Source organism: Gasterosteus aculeatus, chromosome 7 (genome assembly GCF_964276395.1).
Source record: "Gasterosteus aculeatus chromosome 7, fGasAcu3.hap1.1, whole genome shotgun sequence".
NCBI lineage: Eukaryota > Metazoa > Chordata > Actinopteri > Perciformes > Gasterosteidae > Gasterosteus > Gasterosteus aculeatus.
Window position 1 is genome coordinate 3,459,844 of NC_135694.1, and position 17,145 is coordinate 3,476,988.

At 44.5% G+C, this 17,145-nt stretch overlaps 1 protein-coding gene and 7 non-coding genes across 9 annotated transcripts; 7 read left to right on the plus strand and 1 right to left on the minus strand.

Moving 5' to 3' along the window:
• Positions 1-513: 513 nt before the first annotated feature.
• On the minus strand, positions 514-14,885 carry adisspb (adipose secreted signaling protein b). Of its 2 annotated transcripts, none has more exons than XM_040181581.2 (6): positions 14,459-14,885; positions 12,956-13,059; positions 9,512-9,651; positions 5,677-5,815; positions 4,344-4,469; positions 514-2,370 (listed from the first exon to the last, which is right to left on the minus strand). In XM_040181581.2, exons 2-6 carry the CDS (start codon positions 12,972-12,974, stop codon positions 2,270-2,272), a joined length of 525 nt encoding a protein of 174 aa, XP_040037515.1. In that variant the 5' UTR covers positions 12,975-13,059; positions 14,459-14,885; the 3' UTR covers positions 514-2,269. The 2 variants fall into 2 exon arrangements, with proteins under 2 accessions (XP_040037515.1, XP_040037516.1); XM_040181582.2 differs by having other exon boundaries at positions 14,472-14,644.
• Positions 14,886-15,293: 408 nt separating this feature from the next.
• trnak-cuu (transfer RNA lysine (anticodon CUU)) lies at positions 15,294-15,366 on the plus strand. Its single transcript has one exon. It is a non-coding gene; the product is annotated as a tRNA-Lys (tRNA).
• Positions 15,367-16,135: 769 nt separating this feature from the next.
• trnak-cuu (transfer RNA lysine (anticodon CUU)) lies at positions 16,136-16,214 on the plus strand. The gene has a single exon. It is a non-coding gene; the product is annotated as a tRNA-Lys (tRNA).
• Positions 16,215-16,252: 38 nt separating this feature from the next.
• Positions 16,253-16,326, plus strand: trnan-guu (transfer RNA asparagine (anticodon GUU)). The gene has a single exon. It is a non-coding gene; the product is annotated as a tRNA-Asn (tRNA).
• A 111-nt stretch (positions 16,327-16,437) lies between these two features.
• On the plus strand, positions 16,438-16,511 carry trnan-guu (transfer RNA asparagine (anticodon GUU)). Its single transcript has one exon. It is a non-coding gene; the product is annotated as a tRNA-Asn (tRNA).
• A 118-nt stretch (positions 16,512-16,629) lies between these two features.
• On the plus strand, positions 16,630-16,703 carry trnan-guu (transfer RNA asparagine (anticodon GUU)). The gene has a single exon. It is a non-coding gene; the product is annotated as a tRNA-Asn (tRNA).
• Positions 16,704-16,821: 118 nt separating this feature from the next.
• trnan-guu (transfer RNA asparagine (anticodon GUU)) lies at positions 16,822-16,895 on the plus strand. The gene has a single exon. It is a non-coding gene; the product is annotated as a tRNA-Asn (tRNA).
• A 118-nt stretch (positions 16,896-17,013) lies between these two features.
• On the plus strand, positions 17,014-17,087 carry trnan-guu (transfer RNA asparagine (anticodon GUU)). The gene has a single exon. It is a non-coding gene; the product is annotated as a tRNA-Asn (tRNA).
• The last annotated feature ends 58 nt before the right edge of the window (positions 17,088-17,145 follow it).

The following is a 17,145-nucleotide window of genomic DNA, read 5'->3' on the forward strand; positions in this document are numbered from 1 at the left end:
ATGAGAGACTGAAATCTAACAGAACCATCTGAATTAGAAGGATTTCCAATTTTACTTTGAATAGAATTTCTAACTTATAGATATGAAAAGAGGACCACAAGCTAAAAGTAACATTTGGTACCTCACTCCATGACGGCAGTACAATGACAACTCCGTTTTTATAGAGTCCGAACACTAAACCTTGGCCATGAAACAGCTGTGAGGCGGAGTTTGGGTCTCCTTTCAAAGTTTACGGTCACGCTGCGGCACCAAAGGTTTACAAAAAGCTAAAACGATGAGCTTTTGCTCTTTTCACGCTCTATTCCGCTAAAACGTGGACCATATAATCGTGAAACAAACCCCAAATGGAACGAGCCGTTGACATCAATATGGATTGTTGAGGTTTTATTGATATTTTAACCTGCAGGGAGGAACGTGAGGACGCGTTTCGTGGCTTCCCTGCAGCGGCGTTGACCGCCACCTAGTGGCCCCGCTATGAACCGACAGAAGACTCGAGAAGTGGCGAAACTCAAAGACGGTCACACGCACACTTTTATTCATTGTGGACGTTAAAAAACACACACACACACACATCACAGACACAAACCGGAGACCTATATGAACAAACATCTACATCCTTTAGACCAACAACTAGTGAGCGTTTCCGTTTTGCACCAAGAAAAACAAACAAAGCACACTTTGTCCTTATTACCCCGCAAGCAAACACCAAATAAATCCATTTAATCTGCACTACGCCGAGAAATGACACGCGGAAATCCTTCCAGGCCGATTAACGAACGACACGAATCAGACGGTAAAACCACATCGAGCCTTTGAGTTCAATGACAAACAGGAGGGGGACATTTAAAAAAGGCACTTAAGTGTCGCGTGTTTCACAAGGCTTCATGAACTCGAACACAAGAACTGATTATACCGAACCAGCTGTGCAGCTGGTTTTATTTATTTTTAAAAACTACTTAGATGCACAATTATATTTTTTTAATTGTCGATTAATCTTATGTTGGATCGATTAGTTGATTAGTAGTTTGGTTCGTCCAAGAGAGAATGCAGAAAGACGTTGAAGGAAATGTTGTTAAAAGTCTCGTTTTGTCGGACTTGAAGTACAAAACACGTATCAAATTTGAATTCAGAACGTCTATCATGATTATCAGAAACGCAGCGGATTCGTTTATTTGTCGCCGATTTAGTTTATTTTCTTGATTTGTTTGATATCCCTAACTACGGCGTGTTTGGTTGTTTATTTCTTTAAATTCTACGAAAAGAGGCAAATCATAGCGACATGTCAAAAATATTTGCAACAGTTTGGGTGCAGAGATCTAAAACAAAGACACTAAACATCAGACTTTAGTGTCGGCTTCTCATAAGACAAAATGCTTCTACTATTTCACACAAATGTTTCACAATCATGCAGTAAAATCCATCACAGAAAGAAGAAGACCTCAAAAGATCAATGTCATACAGCTAGCACGCGGGTTTTAAAGCATTATTCCTCTGGTTGTTTTCACAGGAGAAAGCCTCACTTGACATTCCTCGCATACACCTTTTGAAATACGTTCACAACATGTTCATTGGGATTTCCTTGACAATGCAGAAAATTAAAAGCTTAAGTCGAAAGCAGTCGGGCAGAAGATATTTGAAAGTGTAAAATGCCCTTGTTGAATTTTTTTTTTCCTCCCTTAAATGGAGGAAGGGCACAACACTGAGGTAGCCTCCAGATTGGAGTGTTTTTACACACAGTGGTCTGCAGTGCCCCCTGTAGGTGGACAGAGACATTACAGGCACAGCATTGCCATTCACTCCCACTCGGCTCCTTTTGAATATGCAGATTTAGACGCCTCCCTATAGATTAGTTTAAGCTACTTAATAAGCAATAGAGCACTTGTTTAGTCCCTCCCTTCAGGAAAAGGGTGAACTGGAGGTCGAGAGGCGGTGGAAAGGGATCCGAGGAGCGCTGCTGCCCTCTAGAGGTTCAGTAAGGACGGAGAGGACGATTACCGACGGGATTCATCACGGCGAGAGAAAAACAGGAGACCGGGAGGACATTGACAAACTGTTCAGATGCTGTCGATGACGGGATGCTGGACGTTTTTTGGTGCGTACATGTTCCCAGGAGACAAACAACCATTCCCTACATGTACATCAGGTGGCACTAAATCATTTGCGCGTGTGATCCCGCTCCTATTTGGTGTGTGTGTCTTAATTTGGCGTGTTGCGATCTTCTCTGACGGCAGGTATGCGTTTGTGTATCCGAGGGCACCGAGCTGAAGCTTCAGTCGAATCCCTGCCAGTCGCTCTGTTCAGAGTCGTACTCCAACTCCACCCCGATACAGCGGACGCCCTCCAGCAGCATGGGAGTACCCTGGTGACGATCTAGAGTGGTGGCGACAGAGAGAGAGGAGAATACATAATAATCCTTAGTGAGCAGCAACTTTGTGCAGTATTGTTTATTTCTATTAGATGGGACTACTTTTACAGTCAGGCGTTTCCAGAATCCGATACCACCGGCACACGTCACCATTATGTATTCGACGGGGAATGTGTTGTCACCTCCCATTTTCAGAGTAATTTGAATTCTTTGAACGGGGAACAAGCCGGATCATCGATCATGTTGTGCTCTAAACTTGCATCATCAGCAAGACAAACAAAGCGGTCAAAGGTCAAGATTCGTACCTCTTGGTGACGGTTATTGGACTATTTGCTGTCTAATGACATACCCGCTTGTATGAGTACACACCTGCTTCCCGCCAGTGAAGTATTGCCCCTTATGTAAAATGTGAAACAGTCTGAATCTGGCTTACTTCCATTTGTCTTTTTACTCACTTTAATTTTCAGGCAAGAATCTGAGTGACTTGAGGGCATACAGGTGGAAGGAAAATAGAAGAGTTCCTGAAATTGAGCCTTGTGGGACACCAACAGACCACTCAACTAAAAGTGAGAATTCATCCATCCGATTGAGTCACACAGATGAATTCAAATTGGACTGTTCTGAGAGGAGAACATTGTGAATGTGGTCTTTACACATCGATCACGTTAAAGGACAGTCGGGGAGACCAGGCGATGGTTTCGGCAATACATTCCATTTGAATTGATTCTGGTTGGATTGGTTAAACACTGTAGGAATGTAATCAATGCAGTGTTTACACTGAATAACTGATTATTTCCCCCTCAACTCCCCTTTGAACTGGAAGTATCGGCCCTCAAAGCCGTTGTTTGTAAAAAGAAACAATTTCCTGACTTCTAATTTACCTCCATTACTAAAATCTTACATTGACTGAGCTGCTGGTCTAAACAGCAGCTTAATCCTTTGATCTGGTCACCATCCAGGGGTCAATTACACAGACACACATCTGGACAGATGTTTTGGCCACGCTTTGTGAGTAAATATAGACACTCAGCACCAACAGAGCCACCATCCTCAAGCACACATCTGCATTCACACACACACAACTATATCTCCTCACTAATGGAACCACACTTCTGGCCTCTTTACCTAATTCTCCATCTGCTGTCGGGTCTAATTCGGTCTCGCTGACACAGATTTAAGGGGAGAAAATACAAATTCCTTACAGGGTCTTTTCTGTCTTACAGGCTGTTGAGGGCGATGGCAGGATAATAACCAAAGAGCTTTGGTTGTTTTATTAAACACCCCAAAGATCATTTGCACAATTTGTGTTCTACAAATGTTTAAAAAAAAAGAAAAGAATAGATGTGTGTCCAATAACAAATGTAAAGGAAATGTAGCTTCCTTCTTTTAGACAAAGTGACAGTGACCAGCTACAGTGCAGAGTGGCCAGCAGGAGGCAGTAGCACACAAGTAAAAAGAAGTTAACGGTTAACTTTTTAATTTTTCTACTTCGATCACAGGAAGAGCGCTTTGATTGTTTGTCGATGGCTCTCGACGTGTCCGCTGCGACATTCACACATTTCTCCTCATCGTCGCTGCATATGTAATAGTTGTCTGCTGCTACATTTATGTACAACATGTTAAACAGGTTCTTTGACATATTCTCTGATGGTAGAAGTCAGGGAATCAAAATGCCGATTCAAAATAAAACCCAAATGTATTTGAAAAGGGAATTTATCGGAAAATATTTGGATGGACGATTTCATGTGGAGTTCAGGAAAGATTAATTTGTTCTTCAACAACTTTGGGATTTGGACAGTGTGAGAAATCGGGATTTTAACAGAGAGGAAACAAACTATAAAACTACTTTTTAAAATTGCTGGTGTTTACAGTTATGTGCAACTTGCAGATGTGCATAAAAAATACTATAAAGCTTATCTACAAGCCAAAGTGCATCGCCAAGTTGATCATCCCTGATAATAAAGTAACGCAGCCTCACCCATGACTCTGGCTTGGACCTTAACTTTAACACAGACGTCCTGGTTGGTCTCGCTCAGCAGCAGCGCCTCCTCACACAGGACGCCCTCCTGCTGCGCCATGTACTCGCATGTCACCTTCAGACCTCCTGGGAGAGAAGAAGAAGAGGGATTGGATGGATTTCATCACGTACTCTGTGCCTGTCTCTCTCTCTCTCTCTCTGCGTGAGGCCACGTCTTGAATATGCATCAGACTGAAAATCCTGTGGTCAAGGGAACAAAATGATGGAAAAATGAACACACACACACACACACAGAAGCTCATTCAACCAAGATGTGCACACTGCACACTTCCTCACCCGGTTTCTGTCGCACACACACACACACGTAAATGGGTGTGTTAAGAAGCTGAAAGTGAAAAGGTCAGCAACCTGCTTCAGTTAACAGGCATTTAATGGGCTCGACTCCCAGAAACATTAGAAGATCTTCTTTGATTCAAATTAGCAGGTTTGGTGGAGAAGGCGGTTAACAGACACACACGCTGGCTGTTTTATCGGCGTTAAGACGGTGACGGGAATTTGACAAATGCACAAAAAAAAGTTTGTTGAAGCGGAGTTTTGTTTTTGGGATTCAGAGCGAACGCCGTCCGTTCCTGTGATCCTCGGCCATCTGGTCGTCCAGCCGGCCTGCAACAACGCCGCTGAGAGTGACTCCTATAGTACCTCACTTCAGGTCCACGAGCAACAGAAACAGACGCACGGCAAACCCGTCTTTGCTTGTTGTAGCCTCCACTGTTAAACTGTTATTGTGAAAAGGCACAATGTTTAAAAAAAAAAAAGTATTTAAAGGGGACTTAAGTAACAAATGACAGTTAGGTGCTCCGTTTGCAGAATGCAGATAACATTCTCGCATTAGTCTGATGGCAAATTAGAATAAAGATCTGATTTTAAAAATCTACAGATAAAAATCCAACATCCGGAATTAATAACATTGCTAATATTGCATTTAAGTTTCGCATCGAGTGAATAGGGCCGGAAAAAGATAAGATACGATAGAAATGCATCGATCCCGAGGGAAATCATTGTGCAATGAAGAAATCTATATCACAAAGTAATCCTTAAGTATGGCCTCATATAGCGCGTGCAGATCATTATGCTAAAAGGTCAACGGTGGTTTCCAGGAGCTGAGTGCCGAGTGTTTACATAAACACACAACCAGTTCAACCCAGTCGGTTCACCTCAGTGCGGAAATCTTACGTGTTGCTCTTTATTTTCCAAGTCCGCGGCTGAGGATCTTTCAAGCCGCGGACTCTTATTTACGCGTACGTTCCTCGTAATGCTCCCTTGATCATCTCACCCTCGGGTGCCGGTGTGATGTTGGTGATGCGGAGGTGAGGACTGGGTACCGGCGCCGGGCACGCGTCCTTCCTCAGGGCCGGGACGTCGGGCAAGGTGAAGACTATCTCGTACCGGTGCTGCGTCTTTAGGAAGCCGACCTGCGGGGAGGGAGAGACCTTTGTTGAAAGGGGAAGTTGTCCAGTTGAGGTTTAGCAATTAGGAGGCAAAACAACGGCCACCCTCTTCTCTGCCACACGCGTCTGACTGATCCGTTTGTCACATTAGGGGGAGGGACTTATAGGGACCCCCCACAGGGCACAGGGTAAGGCTTCTATAGCTCAATAAATACAGGATTAGTATCTGAAACGTGGATAAGTAATTCTCAATAGCAATACGCTGGTGGACTGAGTTTTCCTTGAGGGAGTCCTCTAAATCATTAGCTATTGCGTTGGTGATCTTAACGAAAAAGTGATCAAAATTCCTAAAAAAGTAGTCCCAGCGCCGATACACGATCATCAGGAGTAGAAATAAAAATGAATCAAGATTCCAAATGATTATGCAACACCCTGTTGCAGCTGCATGGATAAAAGAATTCATATCATCCGTGTGCAACACATGCGACATTTAGAAAAGCAGGTTAGAAGCGAGAGAGAGAGAGAGACGTGATTCTGAGGTTGCTGCCTGACATTCTGCAAAAGGAGAAATCCATGAGGGGGATCTTGACAGAGAGGAGCGAAGAAAGCCGCCCGGAGGAGTCAGGATAATAAAATAAAGAAGAGAAACAGCGAGCGAGAGAAGCGCAGACAAGTGCATGCAAGGGCAGATAAGCCTAATGCTCCCCCGGCTCGAGCAGCAAACTGCAACTTAAGCCCCGCAGGGCCTCCGGGTTAAAGCAGCAGAGGGAGGGAACTCGGACTGCCGAGAGAAACAGCAATCATTCTGTGAGCGAGAGCCCACGCATGTCCAGACACCGCCATCCGTCTGCGCATAATTAAACAGGAATTTCATGCACATTTTTTTCTTTATAGCGGCTTTAATGATGTTGAACCAAGACGCGAGAAGCCTGAAGGATAGTTGCAGCTGGTAAGAAATGTAAAAGTGTAGTTTACGAGTGAGCGACGACAGCAATGGAATTTCATGTCATGTACTATTCATGCAACACAAAGGACTCGTCGCTCACGCTGAACAATGGTGCAATTCTTTTCTCAACTTGAGGGGGAGAAGCAGAGCTTTTACGAACTTATATGTGCAGTCTACCGAAATGCTTCAGACAGCAAACATGCAGCAGGTTTTCCTACAAGAAACTGTAGATCGCTGCATGTGAAACGGGAGGGAAAAAAACAACAACAGTTCAGTCCGGTTTCTGTCAGTGGAACAAACTACACACAAACCGTCGTCTGAAACACATCCGGAGGACATGAAGCAACATTTGCATGTATTTGGTGTCCACACGGAGTCACGGGACAATCACCCGGGGGGGTTTAACCTCCTCAGTGTTCCACCTTGGCAGCGTTTCCTGAAGGGAGAATGTGCTGGTGAAGCTGCAGAAAAAGCAACGCGGGCTCATAAACTACGACATCTCACTGAGAAATAGCAAAAAAGATAAATTGCTTTTGCCATCCAAGTAAATCTGCTAAACCCCCTAAAGCCTCAGTTTTGATGCTGAAATATTTTATTAGGGGCTCAGGAAAAAAACGGAGGTATTATTAAATATTATAATATTATTCTAAGCTCCTTTAAAAGGTTTCCTGCGATACAGTAACCTCAAGTCACACAAGTCATATTTGCACATACAGCGTGGACTGTGGGTGGCAAAACGTATGTAGCTTGAGGGAGAAAAGAAGGAAGGAAAACATACATATAACTCTACTGGCCTGGATTGGCATGCTGGTCTCTAATAGATACATTATGAGAAAAAAAAAGGGGAGCTCATTGACATAATGTGCAAGTTCGAAAACATCACACAATTCATCTGAATTGGCCCGTGCAGCAACACTTGGTGTCCGACAGCCGCCAACAAGGATCGCGTTGTTCCGGCGAGACGCCTCCGTGAGATTCAAAATCAGCTAAATCAAAAAACTCGCATTCATACAGCTGCTGCACGCATGCCACACTCCGACCCACACACTCCGCCACTTATGTCTGTGCAACTCCCCCAGCCGTTTCCATAGCAACACCCACCCGCCACCCGCCAGCTCCACCGCGAGCCGCCTCCCCTCCGTCGTGGCTTTGAGAAACCCACTCGCCCCAAACGGTGGAGCTGGCGGTCCGGCTGCACGGGCACAGGCGGCTTTTAGGAGGCAAAGCGAGGCGGCCGTGAGTTCGTAAACCTCGGAGAGGATTTGCCGCGGCGAGCGCGTGCAGAACCCCCGCTGGGGGAAGAAGGCGGCTAACCTGAGCACCGATGTGGATGTTTTTGGTGTCTCTTAAGGCAGATAAGCAATCAAGAGTCTAACCAAAGAAAGAGGGAAGGAAGCATGATTGGAGAAGGGAGTGTGTGAGGGGTTGAATCCATCAACAGAAGAGACGAGGTGAAGGAGAACAAAGAGTCATTTCGTTGCCTTGTAAACAACTACGGGAGCAGTGAATGTGAGCTATTTGAGATGCACTCCATCTTCCAGAAAATCCATAATCCTGTTTGATACATCACGTGGTCGGTCCTCTTCAAATCAGTACTTTTCAATCCTTTTCAGTTCTAACGCTATTATTCATCTTAATACTTTGCTCTTTAGTGTCCTCATCAAACATCGGACAACACTGAAGCCACGCTAGCAGCTCTGCTGGCTCAGCTAAACAAAATATTGGAATAAACTAAATTCCGTCTCGGTGATGGGACAAAAAGTCAGAAATGAGCTCCTGTCCTGAGTGTCCTGGTAATTCATTCAATAGTGAGCTTGGCTCCGGAGTCGAGCTGACAGCAGAGAAGGGATGAGGAGTCGGATATCATCGTTCACGGGCGACGACGAACAGCGATGAGCAAAGACGTCGATCAGCATCTCGTGGGTGTTTTTACAGATAGAGAAAATCAATGCTCATAGAAACCGGGCGGCACTTAATGCACAAGACTTTTAGGCCCAATGGGCCTTACGACGGGTTTTGTCTCGAAAAAAACAAACTAATTTAATTTCTGGTTCGAGTAAATATAATTACTTTATATGAGCGGTGGCGATAAATCCATTTACATCTTTGAATTCTGTAGCTCACCTTGTTTAGTGCAGGTTTTTAAATGACGTTCATTCATTTCCAACTGAAATGCTAAACTGTGCTGTACCTGTACACTATGAAGCGTCTGTAACCCTTCAGCTGCTCCCGCTGGCTTCCATGCCAGACAGTCAATCAGGTGTTTGAATGGCGTCTTATTCTCGTTCATCTGATCCACAAAGATATTTTTCCCCAGGCAGCAACATAAACTTGGATCTCAAGTGATCTGTCGCACATGGTGTCCACGAAGCAGATGGGGACTGAATAATGTCTGGGTTCTGGGCACAAGACGACACTCCAGAACACTTTTGGATCCAAGCATGTGATGATGCCAGCTAATAGCTGAGCTCGGAACCACAAGTCAGAATAAATGATTGAATACACAAACACATCCAGTGTTTAGTTTTCAGTGTTTTAGTGTTTAGTTAAAATGGATTTATGCCTGACTACCGTGGGATTGGCTGCATTCAGACAAGTACAGCGCACACACACAGAAAATTATTAGATTAACCTCTCGAAATCCCCCAAAAATAAATTACAAATTGAACAGCGATTAGGAAAAAATTAAAAAAAGAATATAAAATAAAACAAAGATATCTTACTCTCACACAAAAGCCATCGGTTGTCCGTCAATTCCAAGGGAAAAAACCCACCTTGACCATGAAGTTGCCGTCCTCCTCGGGAGTCACCATGACAACGGAGTCGTGCAGCTTCTCGTCGAAGTGGACGTGGGACGGGGGCCCGGCGCCGAGGGGCTCCTCGGCGAAGCGCACGCCTCCTGCCTTCGCGCAACCTGAGCGAGAAGGTCGGACACGAAGGGAGATGAGACGCGTCGCACCGGCCGCACTCCTTTCAGAGGCACCAATAGAGTGTGAAGCGCGCAAACCTGCTGCGGCAGTTTAAAGCAAGTAAAGACTCAGCTGGTCCCTCAGAAGGTTTGATGAAGAGACGTCCAGCCGAGACGGATTGTGATAAAAAGTGATACTTTCCCTGCAATGAGTCCACTTGGCTCCCACTTCTGGAGATGTTGGCTTTTCAAAAAAAACTAAACTAAACTAAACCAATAATTTCATCCTCTGAATCCACTAAATAAAGATGGTGGACTTTAAAGTGCCAGCAAATAATATCTGCAATCAAAATCCCCATTTGTCGTCTGTGCAAGTTTCCACGGGATGTTTAAATTAAATAAAGTTTAAGCTCCACACGTTGTTTCCCTTTAGGTTTCAGTGCTCTCCCATGACACCGACACACAGGGATCCTTGTTGTTCTCCTGCCCAGGGATTCTTTCTACAAATAAACCTCCTCCCAAAAACAACAATTCTTTTTTTTTTTTTTTAAGAATTTCTGGGTCCTGATTACAAAGCATCACTTTCCCAGACGAGAGAAAAGCAACTAAGCGCTAAACAGCATACAATTTGCTATATTTACATAACCGCTGTCCTCATTCATCACTTAAACATCCATTTACCAAATAAAAAAAAAAGGATTCCATATTATAGGACTAAATAAAATAGAATAAATTGTACGGTCACACACAGGGGGACTTCTGCTCTGGAAATAGTGCAATAGTGCTAAAATGGATCATTTGAAATCAATCCTATCCATACTGACGACAACTGAGACTAATCATGTAAAATGAATCCCGGAGATCAAATCCAAAGCAACATAATGAATTTCTTATTACAGCACACAAAGCTTTAATTTAATTCCACGTCGCTGGAACAATCCCGTCTTACTCTGCCCAGAACATCTCTCGTTTGAAGGGTTGAAAAGCTGCTCTTATCATTTTTCAGTCGATCGTACCTCAATGTTTGAAAGCTTCAAATACGTTGTTCTTAATACCGAAGAGGCACTTAAGTAGTCTACTGTGTATAATTCCACCAGTGCTTTTAAATTGAATTCATGCGCCGAATGATTTTGTTGCAGTGAACCACAGGTCATTACTGCCCCGCTGGCATTAAACTTTTATAAAGACTCATATTAGAGATTAGAAATCTTTGCTGTAAGAAATCTGGGTCAAAATAATGAGCTCAGGAGTTACATAATGTTCCATATGTGCAGGGGTGTATATATATAATATATATATATATATATATATATATATATATATACACATATATATAAATAAAACACTATTTTGTTTTCTTCAAGGAAAATATTATTAATGGGTCTTTTGCAACTGTGTGTGTACCCAACCTTTATTGTAAATGTGATATATTTGGGGGTTTTCAAAAGTTGCTTTTCATTATTTTCTCAGCTCAATTTCTAAACGAAACAATTCTTTTTTTTTTTTTTTTTAATCTAAATGCTTTGGAGTTCAGAAAGATGACTTTCATTTTCTATCAATCTCCCTGAATTCTCTCTCCAAAAAGGGGCAGAAAACATTGAAGTAAAACTATCAGTGGCATCAATGCAAAGACTCCCAACTGCATCGATGTGTGTCAGGCGCGTCTTCACGATACGGAGATCTGTTGCCTTCATAGACGGGTCAGATAATCTCAGACTAGTACACACACACTTTCCCTTAGCTGACCCATACTCCCACAAATAAACCTGCACATGTGTTTGTGCATGCAACCCCACTGAACTGGCTTATTTCAGATTAATCTCTACTTCAATCCATCGACTAATCTGTCGGCCGGTACATCCACCTCTGCTCTGCTGAATATCATCGTGCTCTCGTCCCCCTCGGGTCTGTCTTTTACGAAAGGTTGAAACGTTGGTTTGAAAAGAGAACCCCCCCCCATGGCCAAGTTCCCTTCCTGTTTTGATAACCTCGAGTCATCTTCCCTCCCACTGTGCATCACAGGCGCCTCCATCGGATGAAAACAAACCGCCAACAAAACGCACCTGGGACCGTGTGTAGAAGAGAAATTAAATGATGCTCGCCAGCCCCACAATCCATCTACGTCTCCATCTTTACCGTCGCTCTTCTACTTGCCGCTCCGCAGAGCCATTCAGTCGTTTGCTTGTCAAACGCCGCGGTGGAACATTTTGCAGCACAAGCGTCCGTTACGCAGAGCCATGACGTAATATTTGGGATTATGACGACTTGGGATTCAAATGGCTGCGAACTGCGAGTCCCTCCCCCAAAACAACAACCCGGCCTCTCTTTCGCTTCTCCGAGAGACGCCTGACAACACAAGGAGCGAGCGGTTAGGAATCCTTCCAACTCTTCCCAAAAGGCGGCGGCACGTTCCCACCTCGCCGACTCTTCCTGCGGCGTATCAGTCCGCCCCAGACGCATGAGAAGCACCGACGGGAAGTCCGTGGTGATCCTCCCTTTGCGTCGCCGCTCATTCCGTGACCTTCTCAGAGAGAAGAAAAAGGCCCGCGGAGAGGTGCCGGAGGACAGCAAACACCCCGCGTCCCCCGGGGGGAGGAGATGAGGCGCGTTCGTGGTGGTGTAAACATCCCAATGAGTCATCTACACCTCCTCACCGGGCCGCTTTCTCCTTCCCTGCTTTTGTTGCGGAAATAAATCGGCCAAGATGCTGACGACGACCAAGAGACCCCGCCGCGGGGAGAAAATTGATTGTGAATTTGAATCTGATCGATTATCCTTCCTACACGAGGCCCCTCGGGGCATCTTGAAGGTGAAAAGGCTCAATGAGAGTATATCAATCACAGTATGTTAATCATGTCATCTGGTTTCCTTTTCTTCTAAGAAAAAAAAAGGAGAGATTAGTGGAAGCTTAATGTGCCTGCAGCAGATAATATAGGACACAGTTGCAGGTATGATGAGAGTAGAAGAGCTGCTCCTTTCTGCTGGGTTCCTTTCTGTTAGTAAGTGGACATGTCCAAAGATGAATTTATTCAATTCATTCTGTAGAAACACAATTGATCCAAACAAAAACTGGAAACTGGATCTTGAGACAGCGGCTTAGCCGAGTGCAGCCTACGTGTTAGATATCAAATAATGGCTTTCTAGTTTGAATCTACGCGCTGGCTGCAGCTTAAAATGCTTTCTACAGCTTCCCATAGTTGTAGGAAAACACTTTGTGCTACTGAAAAATCTGGAAGAAGTTCAAACGTGAAATGTTTGTGCACATAACAGTAATTACTCGCAGTCAATGAAAGCAATAATGAAAACTCACTCTTCTTTGCAGCGGCCATGTCACAAGAATTGGTCCAGTACCGACACACTCGGACACAGACTGTCACAGCGTTGTCATCTCAGCAGTCTGACCGCAGAACAACCCTGCAAAAGCATTTAGGATGGGGGGGGGAGACAATGAGTGAGAAGCATTTAGCAGTATGAAGACAGTGGGAGAGACAAAGAGACCGAAACAAAGGGCGATGATTGGATCAACAAAAGAGCACGGGAAGATAAGGCCGGGGGGAAAAGGTCGAGGAGAGCAAAATAAATGGGGAAGTAACGGCCCGCCACATTAAGCTTCCCCGGGTGTTTTTCTTTCTAAATACACCACCGCAGGTTCGCCCCGCCAGTCAGACGAGAGCACAGATGTGCTGAATAGCGGTCAATCCAGGAGTACCAGACACTCCCAGCAGAGACTTCAATTAGAGGAAAACAACAAAACCGTTTAAGAGGATTACCTAAGGGGCCGAGGCTGCTGCCGCCGGCTTCGCACAGATGGAAAAACGCTCACCGCGTCTCAGGGAGGTGCTTAGGATAAATATCAGAATAAAGCCGGGAAATAACTGGCTGTGCGGATAGTGGGCAGGTCTACGCAACGCAACGAACAGGAGTCAAGAGAGCAGCCTTTACTGATGTCAGAACATCCTGCAGCGTAAAAGGTTGGAATCAGCAAAAGATCGCCTCAACATCAGGGAATATAGGTGCTGTTTTGGGGCCCTAAAAGGGGTCACTAGGATAAAAAAAAAAACACTAGTGAGATTTAAATGGACACGCCCCCACCAGTGCTGATTGACCTTTTGTGGCACCAGTCATGAAGTTATGTCACTAAAGCTTAAACAAGTATGGGATTCGTTAATTAATTGTCAAGCAAATATGGAAAAAACTAATTCTCCAATAATTCGCTCGAGCTTTCAAATGTGAATCCTAGCTGTAAGTATTAATCTTCCATGATGTTAAATTAAATCTCTCTGTTTTGACGGTTTGCCATCAGTGTTTTCTGGCATTGTGAACGTAAATAAGGAATATATTTATATTTAGCGTATATATTTAAACTGAACACTATTCATCCTGCATGCAGTACTGTAGCTCATGTTCTATATCTGCCCACCCAGTCAGCTTTGTACTCACATGTTTGTCTATTCATGCTCTATATGGGCACTGAGTGGGCTATCAGCTGTAACTTCAGTAGCAATGGTATACAAGCTATTTATTGAATCGACATTAAATAATCCCAGCTGCAAGGACGGGACTTGTTTCGGTCATAACTGTGCATGTTGACATTCATTTTTTTTTTTATTCTTCTTTGGATCAATAACACAGTAGATAATAACACCTTCTAACACAACATCACTGCGACTGAAGTACGACAATACGCATTAGAAGTAACTTTACTCGCTGTGGTTTGCACAGTATTTACGGTACATGCACACGCGCACGTAAACGTTACCGCTCAAACCGTCGCAATTTCCCTCAAAAGTTGACGCGTAAACTGCAAACTTACCTTTGTATCTTACTTTTTTGTAACCTACGGAAGGCGACACTCGCACGTCTAATCGCACAGATCACCGGGATCCGCAGACGTGTTGTTTGGCTTGGGTTGTCCGCCTGGATCCACCAGCAGCCACAGACACGAGCGCACTGAAGGACCTCCACCCGCCGCTTCCCTCGTGGATCCTTGCGCCTCTGCACTTTCCCCAGCGTCAATTTCCGCATTTGATCACGTGGACTTGTCCCTGGAGTCCCGCGCGCGGCTTCTCAGCTTACCACCCGCGATTTCATTCTTTTTTTTTTTTTTTTAAATGTTTAAACGGATAACAGACCAAAGAGACAACCGCGCCGACCCTCTCTAGAGCCGACACCGTTTAGCCGAAAAAACGACATCAAAGCTGTAATGCTCCGGTTGGCGTATCTCTCCATCTCCACCCACTAGCCCTCTGTTGCAGTCCACCTGCGCCACCTACTGGTACTGTGTGGCCTCAGGCAACAACTTCATTCCTTTACAGTGTCTGTATTGTTTATAATGCATTTGAATAATTGAGAGAAAAAAGCGACTAGATAGACCTGTTCAGTACGGACAAAGAGGATAGTGTAACGTAAATGTTTATAATCTGGCGATCGTTGACATCAGCCATTATCAACTATTATGTAGATGGTTGAAAAGTCGTTGCTAGTTACATATAGCAAGATTAAAAGCTGGTTATACTGCGATATACTACTGATGCATACTGCAAATTGTGTTATTACTGGTATGCTGTAATAGCACTCAAGTAATGTTTGAGAGGCCAATATGGGCTACCTTTATATTTAAACAACCATTGCATTGATGAGTCCCAGACGCCCGGCTAGCTCAGTCGGTAGAGCATGAGACTCTTAATCTCAGGGTCGTGGGTTCGAGCCCCACGTTGGGCGCATTCCTTTATTTAACTTCGTCTTGTGTTTTCTTTTAAATTTTCCAGAAGTGTTCTATTTTTACGATACACGTCATTTGGATTCAACTTGGGGATAATGGTGTGCACTGGTTAAAACCAGTTCTATTAGTTATTGCTGATGTTGGCATCTCTGCTTAGCAACAGTATAACGATACTAACATGCAAGGCCAAGACGTATGAGACAGTTTTGGCTTAATATTGTCTATATCCAGGGCCTGACATTGGCACCCGCTCACCCGCCAAATACGGGTAGATTTCGACGGTGGCGGGTAAACCAGTCTCTCTCACTGGCCGGGTGCAATTTTAATTGTGGGACACTTTTGCGATTGCGATAGTATGTCCCTCCAGGATTGCCGTAGAGGCAAAAGGGTGGTTGTTGGGTGAAGGCGGTTATTAATGTGTCATAAGTGCATCATCCACGAACCCAGAACGCTCGGTGTCATTGGTGACAGCGGTGGTTCATGTAAACCGACTACGGACTACGACGACGTGAGTGCGCACTTCCTTAGTATAGCTCAGCTGTCTCAGTTTAGCTCGCAGGCTGAAACCGCTTCGGAGATGAAGACCCGTTTAAAAGCTCAGTGCGACGGCGGTAGGCAGACGGTCGGCCATCAGAGAGATCCATGTGGACCTGCCTGCTCCTTTTTCTAAAAGTCTTCTTTCTCTGAGTGGCTAGTGAACTTTGGAAAACCATTAGCCACAGTGGCCAGTGAGTTTGGCCCGATTTATGCTGCACTGCCGGGACCGAAGCCATTTTCCGGCTAGCTCAGTCGGTAGAGCATGAGACTCTTAATCTCAGGGTCGTGGGTTCGAGCCCCACGTTGGGCGATCACCTTTTAGTTAATGTAATAAGAATTGTCAGAAAGGTCTCTGTGGCGCAATTGGTCAGCGCGTTCGGCTGTTAACCGAAAGGTTGGTGGTTCAAGCCCACCCAGGGACGTTTTGAGTTGTAAAGAAATGCAGACGTAAAAGAATTTATGAAGATGCATTATTTCTTAACAAATTGGGAGAGAGGCCTTGCGTCTAATTACCCAAATAATCTGCCAAAAAAGTCTCTGTGGCGCAATTGGTCAGCGCGTTCGGCTGTTAACCGAAAGGTTGGTGGTTCAACCCCACCCAGGGACGTTTTGAGATTGTAAAGAAATGCAGACGGTACATAATTCATAAAGACGCTTTATTTCTTAATGAATTGGGGGAGTGGCCTTGCCATTGGGCGTAATTACCCAAATCGGCGATCAGAAAGGTCTCTGTGGCGCAATTGGTCAGCGCATTCGGCTGTTAACTGAAAGGTTGGTGGTTCAAGCCCACTCAGGGACGTTTTGAGATTGTAAAGAAATGCAGACGTAACATAATTTGTGAAAATGCTTTATTTCTTAATGAATTGGGGGAGTCGCCTTGCCGTTGGGCGTAATTACCCAAATCGGCGATCAGAAAGGTCTCTGTGGCGCAATTGGTCAGCGCGTTCGGCTGTTAACCGAAAGGTTGGTGGTTCAACCCCACCCAGGGACGTTTTGAGATTGTAAAGAAATACAGACTTAACATAATTTATAAAGACACTTTATTACTTAATGAATTGCGGGAGTGGCCTTGCCATTGGGCGTAATTACCCAAATCAGCGATCAGAAAAGTCTCTGTGGCGCAATTGGTCAGCGCGTTCGGCTGTTAACTGAAAGGTTGGTGGTTCAACCCCACCCAGGGACGTTTTGAGATTGTAAAGAAATACAGACTTAACATAATTTATAAAGACACTTTATTTCTT